The sequence below is a fragment of the Megascapheus bottae genome, chromosome 14 (genome assembly GCF_031878675.1).
Source record: "Megascapheus bottae isolate mThoBot1 chromosome 14, mThoBot2.hap1, whole genome shotgun sequence".
NCBI lineage: Eukaryota > Metazoa > Chordata > Mammalia > Rodentia > Geomyidae > Megascapheus > Megascapheus bottae.
The window spans coordinates 14,401,962-14,422,362 of record NC_143522.1 but is presented as its reverse complement, the minus strand read 5'-3'; the positions used below and the strand labels follow the sequence as shown (position 1 = coordinate 14,422,362).

The 20,401-nt window shown below is 39.4% G+C and overlaps 1 protein-coding gene across 1 annotated transcript in view; it reads left to right on the top strand.

Moving 5' to 3' along the window:
• Sptlc2 (serine palmitoyltransferase long chain base subunit 2) overlaps nucleotides 1-20,401 on the top strand; it is an 87,906-nt gene that overhangs the window by 11,548 nt on the left and 55,957 nt on the right. The window contains exon 2 of the mRNA XM_090344608.1: nucleotides 11,960-12,154. Within this exon, the coding sequence (XP_090200734.1) occupies nucleotides 11,960-12,154 (195 nt within the window). The remainder of the gene's footprint in view (nucleotides 1-11,959; nucleotides 12,155-20,401) is intronic.

The window sequence follows — 20,401 nt, the reverse complement described above, 5'->3', positions numbered from 1 at the left end:
CGTGAGCCACCACGCTGCCCCTATTCCCACCCCAGCTTCTCTGATCTTTTTCTGCTCACTATTAGAGCTCTATCATTTGAGCCACACCTCCACTTCTGGCTTTTTTTTTTTTTTTTTTTTTTTTTTTGTAGTTAATTGGAGATAAGAATCTCACAGATTTTCCTGCCCTGGAGAACTTCAAAATGAATTCCTTAGATCTTAACTTCCTGAGTAGCTAGGATTACAGGCATAAGCCACTGGTGCCTGGCTTTTTTATTTTATGGTGTTGAGGATCAAACTTTATGTATATTAGGCAAGAACTCTATTATGAAGTTAAAATCTGCTTCCCTTCAATCAGCTTCTCAAGACTTTGTATGTGCCTATTCTGATGCTTAAACTTGGGGTCTGGGCACTATTCCTGAGCTTTCTTCTCCCCCATCCTTTGGTCAGTCATGGGTCTTGCACTTAGGGCCTGGGCAACTGTCCCTGAGCTTTTTGCTTTAGACTAGTGCTCTTCTATTTGAGCCACAGCTCCATGTCCAGCTTTTTGGTGGCTTAATGGAGACACACGTTTCATAGATTTTCCTGGACTGTCTTTGAACCACAATGCTCAGATCTCTGACCTCCTAAGTAACTAGGATTCCAGGCATAAGTCACTGGTGCCCAGATGCTTCAAAATTTTTTTGTTCACTTGAAGTGCTGTTTATTATCTACAATGGTAGTCACCTCCTATATTTATCACCTGCTATAATTATCATTTTTTCCATGCTTTAATATACATAAAATAGACATCCCCCATTCAAAGAAAAAACTCAGACTATAAATCAAAATTTAATGTTTGTCATACTACAGAAAACAAGCTCATAACCACTAAACATGGACTTTCTCATAAGAAAAATCACAAACTAAAGTGGGAAAATGATAGAGTTTTTTAAACACAAGATTTCAGGAAAATTAAGTTGGGGGGAATTCTAGTTAGAGTTTTTCTTAATGTTGTAGCAGAAAGTATTACCTCCTCCCCCCTCTCTCCTCATATGCATTCTTTCTGCCTTTATTTTTATTAATAGTTGTAAGAGTTCTAGTCCACCCATGGCCACTTAGCTTCTAATCTACATTTCCCAATGTTAATTTCAGTCAGTGGCAGCTTTGTGATGGCATTATGGCTGGTAACAAGTAAGCAGAAGTGATGTGTGCACCTGCTGCCTCATAGCCTTTGAAATAGAAGCCATTTCCTTCCACTTCTCTCTCCCCCATCTGTGGCCTGGAATGTAGATGTGGATGTAAATGTAAGTTGCAGACGCAAGTACGTATGAAGATGGGAGCTGAAAAAAGGCAAAATGATAACTTACCCACTCAGGACTGCCTATCTATCTCCAGGCTTACAGACAAGACAATGATTTCTATCTTGTCTTAACAATGTTTTTTCCACATCACATATATGCCATAATAAAAGTAACCCCCTCCCAATCACTATGACCCTTCCATTGGATTTAATAAGAGAAAGGTGAGCCTTGCTTTCACAGTAACAACTAGGTAAGACTATATAGAAGGGTTTTCCTTCTCTTGTTCCTTTTATTTCAATATAGTCTTCAGTGGCCTCAAAATTGAAATCCTTATGCTTCATCTTCCTGAGTTCTGAGATTACAGAGTGGCAGCACCATGCCAGAAAACAAATAATTCCAATAACTTCGAAGAGCTGTTATCAAAACAAAGCATTGAGAAGTAGGTGAACTAAAATTCTAGTGAAAGAAGAGCCTGTCTACGGGAGCTCTCATTGCCATCTTCACCCAGTGCTACTTACAGATGTTAAACTTGGGCTGACCATCGGTACACTTCCTCTCTTACCAACAGAAAGAAAAACCAGCAAAATCAAAGACAGCTAAATGGGCTGCTATGACAAATTAGAAGTCTACAAGAGTCCCAGGTACCTGCCCAATTTTCAGCAAAGATTTTTACCTAGTGTTAAAGAGGCTGGAGATCTTGAGGGGAAAGGCAACTAGATATCAACCATTGACTCAAAATCTTAGCATATAAAAGTTTTGATAAACACAAACAGGATCCCACCCTTGAGATACTATGGCTACTATTGTGTACCTGGTCTATCTTAAACCTTCTGTACACAGAGGTTTGGCTGGAGTATAGATCTTTTGTTGTATCTGCCTAGGGAAGCAAAAGTGAGTAGCAGTGTTAATTTTTGTAATTTCCATCATCTTTTATAAATGGTGTTAGGATTCTGTCCAAACTTCTGCTTTCCTTAAAGGGAAGGACTATAGGAGATAGAAGAGAGAAAGCACAGTACCATCAGTATACAGATTCACCTCATTAGAGTTACACTGTTGGCCTTGGGCAATCCCTTACAATTTGATCTTCCCTTTCTTTAATTTTACATGCTCAGGAGTAAATATTCATTAGGTTTAATCTTCAAAACTTTAAAAATATTTTTAGACGTCAAAACTACTCCTAGCCACTCAGAACCCTATTATGCTGAGAAACTCAAAATTGTCATTATTACATCATTTGTATTATTTTTACTTATTCCACAAATATTTTATTTTCTGTATCCCAAGAACTGGACTTCATATTTGATGATGCAAAAAAAAAAGTTTAGTCTGTTTGTATAGACTTAATTCTTTCTCCTCTCCCTCCCTTTCTGGTTCTGGGCTTGAAATCAGGGCCTGGGCATTATCCCTGAACTTTTTTGCTCAAGGCTAGTGCTCTACCATTTGAGCCACAATACCACTTCCAGCCTTTTCTGAGTGGTTTATTGGAGATAATAGTCTCACAGACCTTCTCGCTCACCTGAAACTCTAAAAATTAGGCCCTGGATTTCTTTGGTGGGTAAGTTTCACTACCATGCATATCTTATGTACGCTTATAATGGTTTAGGGAGATAGTTTTATCAGGCAGTAAGGTAATGTGAAATATCATACTATAATTAATTTAAAAAATAGCCTGGCCCGAGAGTGTGGCCTAGTGGTAGAGTGCTTGCCAAGCATGCACAAGGCCCTGGATTCCATTCCTTGGTACCACATACACAGAATAGGCCAGAAGTGGTGCTGTGGCTCAAGTGATAGAGTGATAGCCACGAGAAAGCTCAAGGACACTGCCCAGGCCTTGAGTGCAAGCCACAGGACTGGCAAAAAAAAAAAAAAAAAAAAAAAGTCTGGCATGATGGCTCAAGCCTGTAACATTCTACTTGAGAGAGAGAAATCAACTGGGTGAGTCTGGGCAAAAGTTCTTTAGATTCCATCTCATTCAATGGCTAGAGTACAGTGGGATGCACCTGTTGTCACATCTGTGGAGAAAGCACAAAGTTTGCATGCAGTAGTGTGCTCTTGCCATCACCACAGGAAACATAAATAGGAAGATTGCAGCCAGTCTGCATAAAGTAAGGCCTTACCTTGAAAATAATGAGTGCAGAAAGGGACTGGAGGTGTCACCCAAGTGGTAGAATGCTTGCCTACCCAATTCAAGGTCCTGAGTGCTGCCAAAAAGTAATAACTAAAAAATAAAAGATAAGCATGTATGGTTATGCTTCATAAAAAGTATATACTTTAAAGTATATGCATATACTTCATGTAACATATACTCAGCATCTAGTCTCACCAAAATTTAAGTTAGTTTTTTGCTTTAGATATTTTTCTATTAAAGAAAACAGTTTTCATATATTCATCATTCCTATTAGATATACATATTGAGCCCTTAATATTGGCTAGGCATAGTCTAAGCACTAGGAAGTATACTATCTGATACTCCAGTGAGAGAGCACATAGGTACACAATATCAGACAGTTATAAAGTGCTCTATTCAGAAAGATTAAAGGGAGAAAGCATGTTAGACCTGGTGGCTAGGGACACACTTTGAAGGTAGAAACATAAAGGAAAAGGCTTCTAAGCTGAGGTTATGTCTGGGTTAAAGGTAGGGAACAATGATCTATCTGGTGGGGTCTGCATTCAGAAGGGTTTGAGAAGCCTGGAACATATAGGGTCCTGTAAGCCCTGTAGAAACTTTGTGTTTTGTTATCCACGATAAGCTACCGTAAAGGATATAAGCTCGGGACCTGATTTATATTTAAACAGCTCACCAGTCCTTTTAAAAAGTATTCTCATTGCTTCCCTTCTTTCCTAGAGGCATAAATTCTCCATCTGAAGTTTATCATTTCCAGCCAGGCATTTAAAATGATTCTTTGACTACATGACTATATAGCCATAAATAATGTAATATTGTCTTGTATATATTATCAGCTCATTCCCTATATTATTTCTTTGTCGGGAAATACCATATTTTTCACTCATCATTGATAAACATTTGATTGTTTACTTTCTAGCTATTAGGAGTATTGCCAATATGAACATTAATGGCTGGCCTCACAAAAGTATTTTCTTTTTTTTTTTTTTTTACCAGTGCTAGGGCTTGAATTCAGGGACTGGGCACTGTCCTTGAGCTTCTCAAGGCTAGCTCTCTGCCACTTAAGCCACAGCACCACTGGCTTTTTTTGTGTATATGGTACCAAGGAATGGAACCCAGAGCTTAGTGCATGCTAGGCAAGCACTTTACCACCAAACCACACTCTTGGCCCATATCTAGGATTTTGTATTGAATTTGTAGGACCGTTCGTAGTTTTCTGTCTTTAAGGTTTCCAGTTCTTGACTATCAGAAGTCTTTCCAATTATTTAGATCTTCCTCAGTTTCTTCCAATAGTGTGTGTAGTTCCCATTGTAGAACTCTGAATAAACTACTCCAAAAAGCCAGAAGTGGAGCTTTGGCTCAAGTAGTAGAGTGCTAACCTTGAGCAAAAGGAAACTCAGGGATAGCACTCAGGCCTTGAGTTCAAGCCCCAGGACTGACCAAAAATAAATAAATAAATAAAATTTACTTTAAAAAAGATTTTGTAGCCTGGAGTTTGGCCCAGTGGTAGAGTGTTTGCCTAGCATGCACAAAGACCCAGGTTCGATTCCTTTGTACCACAATACATAGAAAAAAGCTAGAAGTGGTGCTGAGGCTCAAGTGGTAAAGTTCTAGTCTTGAGAAAGCCCAATGACAGTGCTCAGGCCCTGAGCTCAAGCCCAGGACCAGCAAAAAAAAAAAAAAAAAAAAAAAAAAAATTTCTATCTGTTGCATTTTCTGTTATTTAGTGAAAAGCAGATATCCAAATTACTATCATTCTCTAGTCTCTGTGTTGGTGTCATTGTGAGTCTTGGGGCCTGAAATCAGGGTTTAAGTCCTGTCCCGGAGCTTTTTTTTCTGCTCAAGGCTTGTGTTCTATTACTTGAGCCACAGTTCTACTTTCAGCATTTTGTTGGGTTCCTTGAAGATAAGAATCTCACAGTTTCCTAGGTAGGCTGACTTTGAACTTTGATTCTCAACTCTCAACACCTTGAGTAGCTAAGATAACACATGTGAGTCACCAATTCCCCAGTTATAGTCAGTCTTATCACCTAATAAGGTTGTTCCCCTTCACTCAGTTTATCTTCCAGATTGCCCTTTGCTTTCTTTCTTTTTTTTTTTTAAGATTTTATTAACATTGATGTTTACATCATATTTCACATGTCATGTTTTACAAACAAGTATTCAAGAAGTGAATCTATATACAATCACTGGCACATAGATTTTAGAACATAATTAAATTTAAGCTGAAGGTTTTATGTCATAGATACATATTAATCTATGTAATAAAACATTATGTCTATAGAGTATATAGCCCATCATAGATTTTTATGTCTATACAAGTATGTTTATATATCTAAGACCATGTCCATAACTTTAAGTAACCAAATACTGAGTCATCACTCATATATGCCCTTTGCTTTCTTAACGGAATTTTAGAATCTATTTCTAAGAAGGATAGAATTCTCAGTAGGAAAATAGTTATGCCAGACAGCACTTTTCAGTCATTTCTACATGAGGTATATATTGACATTTATTAGAGATTTTATCCTATTTGCAAGAAAAAAAGTGAATTCCCTACTTTTCAGAATTTTCTTGCTGACAAATGAGGACACTTCTGGCATGGCATAGCTTGTTTGAAATGCACAAAGCGCCAGACTATTCTCGTAGTATGTGTGGTATGCAATATGAAAAGGCTGCTGCATTTCAGTATAATTCAAGAAAAGACCGTCTCAGCAGAACAAATTATAAGGAGCAACAGAATATACCACTTGGAAATGAATAGGACTCATTTAATGCAAAGACACGGTCCTGTTCTTTCCTGAAGAATTGTAGGTGGTTCATGTTAGACCTTAAGTTTTTATTATTTTTTTAATTTTAAAAACAATACTCCAGGGGCTGGGAGTGTGGCCTAGTGGTCCAGTGCTTGTATAAAGACTCAGGTTCAATTCCTCAGTACCATATACATAGAAAAAGCCAGAAGGGGTGCTGTGGCTCAAGTGGCAGACCACTAGCCTTGAGAAAGCCCAAGGACAGTGCTTGGGCCCTGAGTTCAAGCCCCAAGACTGGCAAAAAAACCAACAAAACAAACAATATTCCAAAGCAGGTGGGCATGTTCCATTATCTTGGCATTTGGCTGAAATGAATCCATTTGTGTAAGGAAGTGATGTTTTTTGATTTGATGTTCATATCAGAAACACTTTTTCTTTAATAATTAATATTGTCATTACTGTTTGCAAAGACTTTTTTATAGGATTCTTGAAATCTTCATTCAGAATCATTCCTTCTAAGTCATTTTACAGTGTTAAGTCTTGTTTGTTCCTGAAAGAGGCAGAATGCACCATCTATTTCAGGAGTTTGTCCTTCCCCCACCCCTTCCCCGTGAGCCTATTTTTTGTGTGCTGGTCCTAGGGCTTGAACTCCCTGAGCTTCTTTGGTTCAAGGCTAGAGCCTACCACTTGAGCCACAGCTCTCCTTCCAGTTTTTTCAGAGTAGTTTATTAGAGATAAGAATCTGATGGACTTTGGGCTGCCTGAGCTAGCTTTGAACTGTTCAGATCTCAGCTTTGTGAGTAGCTAGGATTACAGGTGTGAGACCCCTGGTTGACATATTCTCTCCCCCCCCCCTCTCTCTCCCTCTCTCTCTCTCTCCTCTCTCTCTCTCTCTCTCTCTCTCTCTCTCTCTCTCTCTCTCTCTCTCTCTCTGCAAAAGAGAGATTTTTATTGTTAAAATAAGAATACTCAAATACTCAAGTCTGCAACCGAGGAAGCTGAGATCTGAAGATCAAGGTTCAACCAGGCTGGAAATTCTGTGAAACTCTTACCTCCATTTTAACACCAGAAAACTGGAAGTAGGGCTGTGGCTCCAAGTGGTAGAGTGCTGGCTTCCAGCCAAAAGAACTCAGGGACAATGCCCAGACCCTTTAAGTTCAAGCCTTTGACCAAAAAACAAAAAAAAAAGTACTCGTACCCAAACAAAAAGCAGTAGCAAGAGATCATAACAAAAGACACAAATCAATTTTTCTAACAATTTTTTTTTCCCAGCCCTGAACTCTAGGTCTGAGCACTGTCCTTGGGCTTTTTCTTCAAGGCTAGCACTCTGCCATTCTTTTCTCTCTTTTTCGTTTTGCCATTCTTGGGCTTGAGCTCAGGGCCTGAGCACTGTCCTTGGACTTTCTCAAGGCTGGAGCTCTACCTCTGAGGCTCAACACCACTTCCAGCTTTTTCTATGTATGTAGTACTGAGGAATTGAACCTGGGTCTTTGTGCATGCTAGGCAAGCATTCCACCACCAGGCCAAACTCCCGGCTCCCACCCACCCTTTTTTTTTTAACTGTAATTAATCGAAGGGCTACAGTTATATTTGTCAGATAGAAGGTGAATTACTTCACAAACCCCCCTTTCTTTTCTTCTTTGTGGATCATGGGGCATGAAGTCTGCCCTGGGCACTGTCCTTGAGCTCTTCAGCTTAAGGCAACCACCCTGCCCCTGGAGCCACAGCCCCACTTCCCCTTTTCTAGTGATTTGTTGGCGATAAAAGTCTTTAGTGTCTGAGCTGGCTTGGAACACAATCCTCAGATCTCAGCCTCCTTACTAGCTAGGATTATAGGCGTGAGCCACCACACATGGCCACTTCTGGCTTTTCTATGTATGTGGTAGGAGAAATTGAATCTAGATCTTGCCTGCTTGTTAACCAAGCACTCTACTTCCAGCCCCTCTTTAGCTTTTTTGTCAATAATTTTCAGTTTCTAACTTTGGCAAAGTCATTTGGTATTTACTTCTGCCTTTCTCAGTAACATTCTTATATTTCTTCCTCTGACTTTTCAGTATTATTTATGACTGTATCACTGTTAGAAGGCTTTCCTTCTCCAAGGGAAAGATAGTGGCAAGAAGTTTGATATAACTGGAACAAAATTCCAGGAAGTAGAAAAGAAATAATGGAGCTGGGTGTGGTAGGTCAGGCCTGTAATCCTAGCTACTCAGGAGGCTGATATCTGAGGATCAATGTTCAAAGCCAGCCTGGGCACAAAAGGACCTGAGACTCATCCCCTATTAACCTCTAGAAAACAAGAAGTGGGGCTTGGCTCAAGAGTAGGGTGGTATCCTTGAGCTGAAGAACTCAGGGACAGTGCCCAGGCTGAGTTCAAGCCCCATGACCCCGCCCCCCCCCCCCCCAAAAATAGGTTAAATGCATTGCTGCTACAGAGAAATAATGTAATGAATGCAACAAGAAACAAAAGTGAAAAAAGAAGACTGCTGACTTTGGTACTATGATGGTGTAGATCAAGTTTTGATTCTCTTAGAGTTGAGACTGGAAACTATTTATTTAAATTTTACTGTGCTAGTATTGGGGCTTGAACTCTGAGACATGGGTGCATGTTTTCTTCTTCGTTCCACTCTCCCTCTCTTTCTCCCTTCCCTTTTCTCCCCCTAACTTAAAAAAAATAGTTATTATAGAGGTGTGTACACAGGGGTTACAATTATATAAGTCAGGTAATGAGTACATTTCTTTTTGGATAATGCCACCCTTTCCCTTGTTCTTTCCCACTTTCTCCCTCCTGCCCCTACCCACAAGTTGTATATTTCATTTTCAACATAGTGTCTAGTAAGTACCACTGCTGCATTTGTTTACCTCTGTCTCTCCATTCTCTTTTATCTTTTTTGCTCATGACTGGGGCTCTACCACATGAGCCACACACACTTTCAAGCATTTTGCTGAAAGTTGGAGCTGAGAGTCTCTGGGCTGGCTTCAAACATCAAATCCCAGGCCTTAGTCTCCTGAACGAATTATAGGTGTTATAGAGATGGTGAAGCTTCTTGACCAGGGGAGTGTCTTGGTTATATTTCTTTGGGTGTGGGCAGAATCCTGGTAGCAGTGGGACCAAGTTTGAAGAAGGATGTTGCAACAGTCCTTCAAAGGGAGAGGCACTGAGAATTTTTTTTAATTGAGTAAAATATACTTGTCTCTTGTACCAGGCTATTATGAAAGATATACTAAACTGTTGTAGAAATGTACTGTGAATTTTTACTTGAATGTATATGATATATTCTGTATCTTCATCAAGATATACAACATTTTTAGCCTTCTTAAAATTCTATTGTACCCAACAAGAATATCTTGTAAGGCACAGAAATGCATTACTAGTCTTCATGGAAGCCAGAAATAAGGTGGAGTTAGAAATGACTCTACACTTGGGAGACTGGGTAGACTGGCTGGTGTTGGTGTTGACCAAAGTAGGTAATAGAAGGAGGATCCAGTTAGAATTGAGGGGGTGGGGCTAGATGAATAGCTCAACTTTAGGCTTCTTGTGTTTGAATTTCCCATATGATCTAAAAGAACTATATAGTAGGTAGACAGAAATCCAGATTGGAGTTCTTGTAAGCAGCTTGGGATTCCAGCATAGATTTATGTGTCAGTATGTAAACTCTGTTGAGAGCCGACAAGCAGGTGAGGATCCACCAGGCTGGTGGGAGATGACCTGAGGTTATGGATATGCATATTCTGGGTTTTTAAGTTTGCTTTACTTCAAATACTGCAGAAAATAGTGGCAAGTTCAGTATCTGTGTTTAAAAACAAACATGACAAGTAAAAACTCTTTAACAGTTGTACTCACTGTTTAAAAAAAAAGAAAACAAAATCAAGTTTCCCTTCTTCTCTAACTATTCTCTATCAACTACTTTATTGTTTTTCTTCCCAGGGGAGTTTAGGCCAGATAGACAGATTGTTAGATAGATAGACAGACATATAGATATCTTATTTGCATAGTTTATATCTGTTTTTTAAAATTTTATTTTGCCAGTTCTAGGGCTTGAACTCAGGGCCTGGGCACTGTCCTTGGACACGTTTTGCTCAAGGCTAGCACTCTGCCACTTGAGCCACAACACCACTTCATGCTTTTTCTGTGTATGTGATACCAAGGAATAGAACCCAGGGCTTCATGCATGCTAGGTGAGCACTCTACCACTAAGCTATGCTCCCCAGCCTGCATAGTTTGTCTTTGATAATACTTTTCCAGTTTTACTTTTAAGATTGCCTTCCAGTTGCTTAATGAACATGGTTGACCTACTGCAGGCATATGAATAAAGTAGCCTGTTTGATTTTTTTTTTCCTTCCCCATGTCCTGAGGTGCTTTATGATAGTGTGGTTATACTGTTGATTACATTTTTCATATATATATGTGTGTATATATATATATATTGTGTGTGTATATATATATATTGTGTGTATATATATATATATATATATATATAGTGCCTCCTACTGCTCCCCTTTACTAGGGCTTCATGCTTGCTTGGCTTGCTTGCTCACAGCCAAGGCATGCTTTCAGGTCATTGACTTTTTGTTTGTTTGCTTTAGGTGCTGTTCTTGGGGCTTTAGAATCACGGTATTAACAGTGTTACCACTGACAAAGACTAATAAGAATCATGTGTTCATGTAGTGGCTTAGTCCTGAGATTTATTTGAAATATTATGACTAAGTGGCTTTAAGAATGTTTGATAGGAGGGCTGGGAGTTTGGCCTAGTGGTAGAGTGCTTCCCTAGCATGCAGGAAGACGGGTTCAATTCCTTGGTACCACATATACAGAAAAAGCCAGAAGTGATGCTGTGGCTCACATGGTAGAACTCTTGCCTTGAGAATGCCCAAGGACAGTGCTCAGGCCCTTAGTTCATGCCCCAGGACTGCCCTGCCCTCAAAAATGTGTGGTGGGGGTGGGAGCATAGCCTAGTGGTCGGGTGCTTGTCCTAGGTTCCATTCCTCAGTACCACATATAGAAAAAGCCAGTAGTGGCACTGTGCCTATGGTGGCAGAGTGCTAGCCTTGAACAAAAAGTGTCCAAGGACAGTGCCCATGCCCTGAATTCAAGCCCCGCCACCCCCCCAAAAAAAATGTGTGCTAGGAAGTGTGTGTGTGTGTGTGTGTGTGTGTGTGTGTGTGTGTGTGTGTGTGTGTTTGATGAACTCTGGGCCTGGGTGCTGTCCCTGAAGTGAACTTTTCAGCACCAAGCTAGTGCTCTATCACTTTGAGCCACAACATCACTTACAGTGTTTTGGTGGTTAATTGGAGATAGGAGTCTCATGGATTTTCCTGCCTGGGCTGGCTTTGAATCATACACCTCAGATCTCAGCCTCCTGAATAGCTAGGATTACAGGTGTGAGCCACTGATACATGGCTATGGCATTTTTACATTCTAAAACGGAATTTACTTTGGAACTTTGGGCACCTTCATTGGTAAGTTTATATAGTATTTTTTTTTTCAGGCTCCTATTCTTCTATTTACTTACCTTTATCAGAGCAAAATAAATTATGTTCCCGTCCATCATCACATTTTAGAATCTATTTCGGAAAATCAAATTGTGCCAAAAATTAGTGTTAGTTTAATGAGTCTTCCTCACTCTCCTTTTTTCTACTTTTATGAATAATTTGTAAATTATTTCCATTGAAAACAAGGATGCCTTGCTTAGATCTTAGTGTTTCATTGGACTTTTATTTATATAATTCTCAAGTAATAGTTCTACAAATCTCCGAGGACTTAGATTTTAAATGGAAATCTTTCTGTTGCTGTGGTTGGATAAACATCATTACTTCTCTTTCAGATCCATCATGTTACAGATAATGGAGGCCTGTATAAAAGACCGTTTAATGAGGCTTTTGAAGAAACACCCATGTTGGTTGCTGTGCTCACATATGTGGGGTACGGGGTCCTCACCCTCTTTGGATATCTTCGAGATTTCTTGAGGCATTGGAGAATTGAGAAGTGTCACCATGCAACAGAAAGAGAAGAACAAAAGGTGATTGTTAGAGTCTTTGATTCTGTAAATGGACTCCTTTCATAGAAATCTTAGTGTTTGCACTGGAATCTTTCTTTAGAAATATGGGGCATGTTAAAATAAATACTCCATATTGGGTTAAACTTTGTGAAAACAATCCACAAAGTAAGGTGAAAGACATAAAGAAATCAAAGCACTACACATATTTTTTAACTTAATTACCTAGGAACTAAATAAAGTAAATAACTTCCTATTTCATGGGTTAGAAAGCTAAAATTGAGAAGCTAAGCAATGCATTAAAGGACAATTATCCTTACAGTTCCTGTGTCCACAGGAGTGGGAGATGTCTAAAGCCACGCTTCTTACTGCATCTCATGTTCATCCCATGTTGTATTTACAGCAGTCTGCAAAGATGAGGTTTTAGTTGTTTATTTTTCTAGGAGGCTTAAACTCAGGAGCTGGACTGTTTCTTCTTTTTTCTTTCTTTCTTCTTCTTTTTTTTTTGCTCAAAGCTGGCACTTTACCACTTAAACCTTACCTCCACTTCCAGTGTTGTTTTCAAACCACAATCCTCAGATCTCAGCCTCCTGAGTAGCTAGGATTATAAGTATGAGCTACCAGTGCCTGGTAAAGATGAGGTTCTGTGAGGTGTTTTCTTCTAGACATACTGTACATAACTGTCTGCTTCCTAGATTACACCTCTTTCAAAACAAGCACTGATGTTGAATGTCGTTGTGCTAGTCTGTTTACAGTAGCAAAGGATCTTGCTTTAATATATAATATTCGAGTTTCTTTCTTTCGGAGGAGGACTTCTTTTACTTTCCTTGGTATTTTTTTATAGCTTTAAAGTTTTATGTGGTACACATGTATTACCTTTTCCCAATAAAAAATTAAAGTTAGGGTTAAAAAATGTCTGCTTTTACTAAAAATAACCAGGGCAGGAGGTATGGCTCAGGTCATAGAATACCATCCAAGAAGTGAAAGCAAACACTAGATTCTGAGTTTGAGTTCCAGTCTTTCTCTGTATATCTCGCTGTCTGTCTCATTCTCCCCCCGCCCCCCAAATGACTAAAACAAATGACTAAAGCTTGTTTGCCCATGGCTTGTGAATTATGGAGAGGTTGCCCTTTAGCGTCAGGAATGTACTAGGTGAGAAAAGGGCTTGAGATATTGGTTCTATTACCTATCATAGCTCTCACTCTGGTAGAGTTAGAGGGTAGAGGCAGTGAGTATATGGGTGCCAAAGTCATTTCTGAGAGAGGAGCCAATGGAGGAAGGAAAGAGTGCATTAGGAGAATATGGAAAGGGTTGGGCATGATGGTTGTGCCTGTAGACTCAGCCACTTGGGATGCTGATACAAAAGGACCAATTAGACCTAAGAGTTCCAGGTCAGCCCTGGGGTAGCCTAAAAGGCCTTGCCAGCTACTAAGAAGATAAAACTAGTCAATAAAGATGTGGGTTGGGAAAATCTGAGGATCATGCATGCTTTTCTCTCAACCATTTTACATCTCCTTGCTAGCTCCAGCACCACCTGTTGAGCATCCTGCTTGATGCACTGAAGTGACTACAAGTTGATCCCATTAACAGAATGTTTTTATTTATTTTTTTAATATTTTTTATTGTAATTAATAAAAGGGTTACATGATATTTGACAGATAGAAGGTGCATTAATTCACATACATTGATACCCTTTCACATGTCTTGGTCCCCATTACCCTCCCCCCCACCCCCCATCTTGGTTTTCCCCCCTTCCCTATCCAATTTCAAATAACCAAATACAAATATATCCAATATATCAGATAACAAAGTGAGATACTGTAACAATATGATATAACCAAGGGACAGCAAAAGAGATGAGAGACAACATAGTACATTAAGGACAACAATCATTCGTTATATGGCTTTTGTTTCAATACCCTGGAGGTCCTTTCAATTAGCTTCATACTATATGGCCTTATGTATCAAGGTTTTGCTCTATTGCAAATAATCGGTAGAAACCTTGGGCTCTACTAACAGAATGTTTTTAAAAATAGTATCTATTGCAGTCATACCTCTGAATTCAGAATTGTATCCAGTAAGCAAAACAATTTTTAATATTGAAAATTTCTTAAATTTCTTTGATTCTTCTACCACTCTGTCTCTGGCTATATCCATAATACATCAGTTTTCATACATCCTTCAGTTTTAGTTTTCTGTGCACTTAACATGTATGGTGTTTAATTAACTTGTTCACAGGCCCATGTCAACTCTTACTAGATTTAGTTGATAGCGATTATGACTGATGGGAGCTGATGTTTGATTTATAGTGTAGGGGAAGTCATGAGGAATGTTTAGGAGGATCTGAGATGTGGGTATGTGAGGAATTGTGTCAAAGGAATTAAATGTCAAAGGAAGTGAAGCAGTAAAGGGTCTTGGAACTAAGAAGGGCCTTGCTCTAAATTTAGCTAAGCATTTTTTACTCACAGCTCATGCTCTACCACTTGAGCCATACCTCTGTCCAGCTCTTTTGCTGGTTGGAGATAAGAATCTCATGGAGTTTCTCCCTAGGCTGGCTTTGAACTGAGATCCTTAGAACTCATTCTCCAAGTAGCTATGATTAGAGGCATGAACCCCTAGCATTTGGCTTATGGAATTTTTGAGCAAGAGATTGACTGTAGCTTACACAACTAGAACCTGAAATGTCATGATTGGGTGAATGAATAAATGAATGAACTGATGAAGGTGTATCTGAGTTAATTTGTGAATAAATAATTATCTTTTGAACTAACTTTATGATTCCAGAGGTTAAGTAAATATTGGGGATGACTTATGTATACTTAATTTTATGTGAGACAGTTAAAGCACATAGATTTTATTCTTGAGTTGTTTGTCTTTTCTTGGGAAACAAACATCCACATCGCAAACCATTATACAAATAAATAGTACTTGCATTTTGTGAAAATATAAAACAGGAAGGCACAGGATTGTTCAAGAAATAATCCTTGGAGAAAGTAATGAAATATGTAGGGGTGAGTGGGGCATTCTACGTCTACAGTTTGTTGAGAGGATTATACTGAATGATGCGCTCCATTTCAATGGGATTTTCACAGTAGATAACATTAGCAGTTTAAACATTATATCCTACCATTTTCTTATAAAAAGTCAGGTTTTAGAAGGAAGAGAAAGATCATATAGTCTGTGAGTCTTATTTGTTTTCTCATGCTGGGGAGATGCAGTAAAAGGCATAGGCAGATTTAAGTGTTAAACTGGAGGAGGGTAAGGGAAAGTGATTTTCAGAACCATAAAGTGCAGCTGCGTGCTGCTGCGTGGCTCATAAATAAATAGAATCATAAAGTGCAAATATAATTTGGCCACTTCTTCATTGCACTGACCTGTTTCCATCTTCACTCCCGATTCCTTCCTCATTCCATTAAAAAAAGAGTCCATTTTGATTTTAGTTTTTTATAGGGAAATACATAATATTGTTTGAATGTAACTGAATTCTAGTCACATTAATGATGATGAATGGTTATGAGTTTGTACTGTTTTGAATAATTCATATAAAATATTTGGAATTTTTAACTGCTTAATCTTTTGTTACTTAGTGGTGTCTTGGATACAACAATTCTTTTTTATGTGAGTAAAGCAAGTAGTCCAGAAACATAACAAAAGCTTAAATCAAGAAAAATATTGTACTATATTGATAAGAAATACCCAGAGCTTTCAGGACTAAAGTATGATGTGGTTATTGTGACTCCCTCAGTTACTGAATTGAAAACTTGTAATTCAGTAACCTCAGTCTTTTAATTTGTATTTTCTTTACATACATTGCATATATCAACTTGGAATTGTGTCTTCTATTAATTGTGAATGTAGAAATTTAACTATTTTCTGTAGGTTAATTCTATAGGTTAATTCTGTTCCAAATTTAAAATTGAGTGATGTTGGGATGTTAATTTAGTTGTGATTTTAAAATGTTTTTCAAGGACAAAACTGTCATGGTGGCTCATGTTTATTTTTCAAACTACTCAGGAAGCAGAAATCAAGAAGATTGTGAATTCCAGCCATCTCAGGCAAAAAGTTAGCAAGATTCCATGGTAGCCAAAAGCCCCTGTGGGGGTTCCTGTCTATGGTAGGAGATCATAGTAGGAGAATCATGACCTAAGGCTGGCCCTGGGCAAAGCCACATGATCCTACCTGGAAAATAAATAAAGCAGCCAGACACAGTGGCTCAGATCTATAATCCCAGTTCCTTGGGTGGTAGAGGGTACAGGATTGAGGTTAGAGGCCATGTGTGCATAAAAATGAATAAGACTCTCATCTCAACCAGTGGCTGCCTGTGGTGGTACCTGCCTGTTATCCCAGCTATAGGGGAAATACCTGGACTGGGTGCAGTAATTTTTGCCCATCATCCTAAGTGATAGAAACACAAGTTGGAGGATTGGAGCCCAAGCTTCCTTTGGCATGAAGCAAGACCCTATCTTAGAAACATCCAACAAAACAAGGGGCTAAATGGGCGCTGGGGGGTCATGCCTATAATCCTAGCTACTCAGGAAGCTGAGATCTGAGGATTGCAGTAACCAACTAGCTGTCTTCTCTAGCTCCAGTGACAGCTATCTTCTACCAGTTTCTTAGGCTGAAAAACTTGGAAGTTGCCCATGATTCTTCTTTCTGTTAGGCTCCTTATGTGCCTCCCCTAATAGCTATAGTCTACCATTTTTCCCTCTCACCCCCAGTGGTGGGTTTGAACTCAGGGACTTGCACTTGCTCTACTTGCTTGTTAGGCTGGTCCTTTGCCACTAACCCACACCTCCCATAAAGAGACTTCTTACCAACTTGCATTTTCATCCAGATGCCACTTCCTCACCTACTGCTGAGCTCTGTGGTACTCTTGGACACTTCTTGGACACTCCTCGGACACTCCTGCCTCACTGCCATGTTCTTGCTGTCTCCCCAGCTGGAAGCTTTTCTGCCACAGAGTCCCCCCATTTTCTTTTTGCCCTGTCTTCTACCCAGTTTCAGCATCATCTATCCCTCTCTTTGCTTGCTTCAGCTTCCATTCCTAATTTTCATTGTCAAACATAGTTTTTTTTTTTTGTTTTTTTTTTGCTATACTTCATTTAGTATCTCTCCTACCAAAAATTCCATGAGAGCAGGGATTATTGTCTTTGTTTACTGCTCTGTACCTAGTGACTGAAAGGTAGGTGGCAGTAACTATAGGCATTCAATAAATATCTAAGATACTAATGATATTGTGAGTGGTGGTAAATAGTAACAGTGAAAAACTTTGGGGTCTTGAAGTTTCCATGGACAGGCTGTGTGTGTGTGGGGGGGGGTCTGTACCCACACATAATACCCAAGTGACTCAGTTTGAACGTGTATCTTTAACCTCAGATTCACATTTTGTGCCTTTATAGGCAGTGTGGGAACAGCATGGCAGCTTCCTGCCACTTCGATTAAGAATAGGATGGCTTACGTGACAAACAGACTTGACTCTGGTTCAAAGATTTGAAAGTCAGTTGTCTAGTAACCTTTAATGTGTTATTTTACTTATTTTTTTTGATCGGTCGTGGGGCTTGGATTCTGGGCCTTGGCGCTGTCCCAGAGCTCTTCAGCTCAAGGCTACTTATTGCCCTACCCTGGAGCCACAGTACCACTTCTACTGGTTTTCTACTGGTTAATTGGAGAAAAGAGTCTCACGGACTTTAGTGCCTGGACTGGCTTTGAACCTCGATCCTCAGATCTCAGCCTCCTGAGCAGCTAAGATTACAGGCATGAGCCACTGTGCCTGCCAGTGTTATTTTACTTTTAAAAAATTAAGGAGATGCCGGGATTTTGGCCTAGAAATAAAGTGCTTACCTATCATGCATGAAGGGAAAAAAAAAAAGATTAAGGAGAGGCAAAGACAGAATTATTGGTTTGTAAAAATAGATACTTCTACCATATAAACTTTTTAATCATAGAATGTTTCCATTTCTAACATGTTGGGACTTTTTTTTTTTTGGCTTGAACTCAACCTGGGTGCTGTCCCTGAGCTCAAGGCCACCACCCTACTACCCTTGACCCAAGCCCCACTTCCCATTTTCTGAGGTTAAGTGGAGATAAGAGTCTCTGGTCCTTTTGTGCCGGGGCTAGCTTTGAACCTTGATCCTCAGATCTCAGCCTCCTGAGTAGCTAGGATTACAGGCATGAGCCACTGTGCCCAGTTCATTTTGGGACTTTTATTTATCTATTTTTATTTTTATTATTATTACTATTTTTTTTTTGCTTGAACTCAGGGCCTGAGCACTATCCTTGGGCTTTTTCAAGGCCAGAGCTCTACCACTTGAGCCACAGTACCACTTCTGGCTTTTTCTGTGTATGTAGTACCGAGGTACATGGTAGGCAAGCACTCTACCACTAGGCCCCTATTATTTTTTTAAGTAGTTATACAAAGGGGTTACAATTTCACAAGTCAGATTATGAGTATAATGTTTCTTTGTCAGGCATTTCAAGAAATTAGGCCTCCACACAATTTAGGACCATAGTGAGGTGAGAGTCTCCCTCTTACAACTAAGTCTCTTCAAGTTAGGAATCTGCCTTAGCACAGGTACTCAGGTGGTGCCTTCATGGTGGCCGACCATGGAATTCATTTGTACCGCACCATGGAATTCAGCAGGTACTTGCCAGCATGAAGTGTACTAGAGCATACTTCCTGTGCGCGTACAAAGCAAGTGCCTCTGTCTCTAATATGTATCCTTCTCATGAGTAGAATCTATGTCATATCCACAGCTCACTCACAAGGGTATTTGAGAGATACAGGTTTTCACCTTCCTGTCTGTCTGTCCATACCCAGATGGCCTCAAGAATAAAAGGTATTGTAGCATTGAGCTTACAAGCGGAGTCTGACTTAATTCAGATCTTAACTATGTTTTTGGCTAGTTCCCTAATTGGAAAAGCCATTTAGCCTCTGAAAATAGGAGCAGTCATACCTTATGTAAGAAGATGCAGCAATAGTCACAAATGCAAATTTATATTTGTACATGAACCACTTGTCAAGTGCCTTTTTATCATAAATAACAGATGGGAACTTGTTACTATTGAGATTATTCATCCTCTTTATCATCATCCTGTGAGAGTATGTGGGCATCTGTATTATGACAGAATTGCATTCAACAGACAAACAATTGATGGAAAGTCAACTTCTGGGTCTGAGGGATGACTCAAGTGGTTAGAGTGCCTGCCTAGCAAGTCCAAAGCCCCGAGTTCGTAAACAATCAGAAGGATCACCATAAGTAAGTTTAATAAAGGACATTTATCAGTTAATAATATCTTCAATGATTTTTAGTTATAAACCCACAAATTTGAATTTTTCTCTCAAGTAGAGAAATTGTACATTTGATAACTATTTCAAGCTCAGAAATCTAAGATGTCATTTCAAGGAAGGATTGTTTTTCTCTATATATTTATGCTTTGTGAATGGCTTTAGGAAGGATGTCTATGAAGAATGTATTTTTTTTGCCTGTCACTCGTGGGGCTTGAATACTGGACCTCTGCAGCTTGAGCTTAGTGTTCTTACCACTTTGAGCCACAGCACCATTTCCAGTTTTCTGGTGGTTAATTGGAGATAAAAGTCTCACAGACTTCCATGCCTGGGCTGGCTTTGAACTGTGATCCTCAGATCTTAGCTTCCTGAGTAGCTAGGATTGTAGGCGTGAGCCAGCAGCAACCAGCAAGAATGCATTCTTAAGACTGCTTGAACTTGACCTGATCATGGTCAGTTACTACCAGTTGGGTAGTCTCTTGGTCCCTGAGCAGCATCCCTTTATAAGATCTGTAATGTCACATGTATCTGTATGCCTCTTCACTAAGAGATTCTCGCAAGTGTTGAAGTTGTTCTAAATGGATTGCATCCAAGTTCCAGCTTCATGCCTGGAAGGAACTGCTCTGTAAATGTTTGTCCAGTGACTGAGCATTATGACTGAGTGTTAGTTAGGTCAGCCCCCACTAAGGTCACTTCACAGTAGCTCAGCTAGGAGTTGGAAAAAGGTTATGGAGTTGTGGGGAAAATAGGGTTAGATATAAAGACATCACTGTTTTATTTGCAGAGAGAATAATCTTGTTCTTTAATATAGCTTGAGAGTCTGACAAAGAATTCAATATAAATCAAGTATTCACTAAAAGCTATTTGAATGAATGAAAAAAATGTCTCCTATTTTGACTGTAGTCCTAGATAGTTTTAAGTGTACATGACGTTTTCACATGCATACAATCTTGTTGCCCAAAGGGAAGTCTCCAATAGTGATTTTT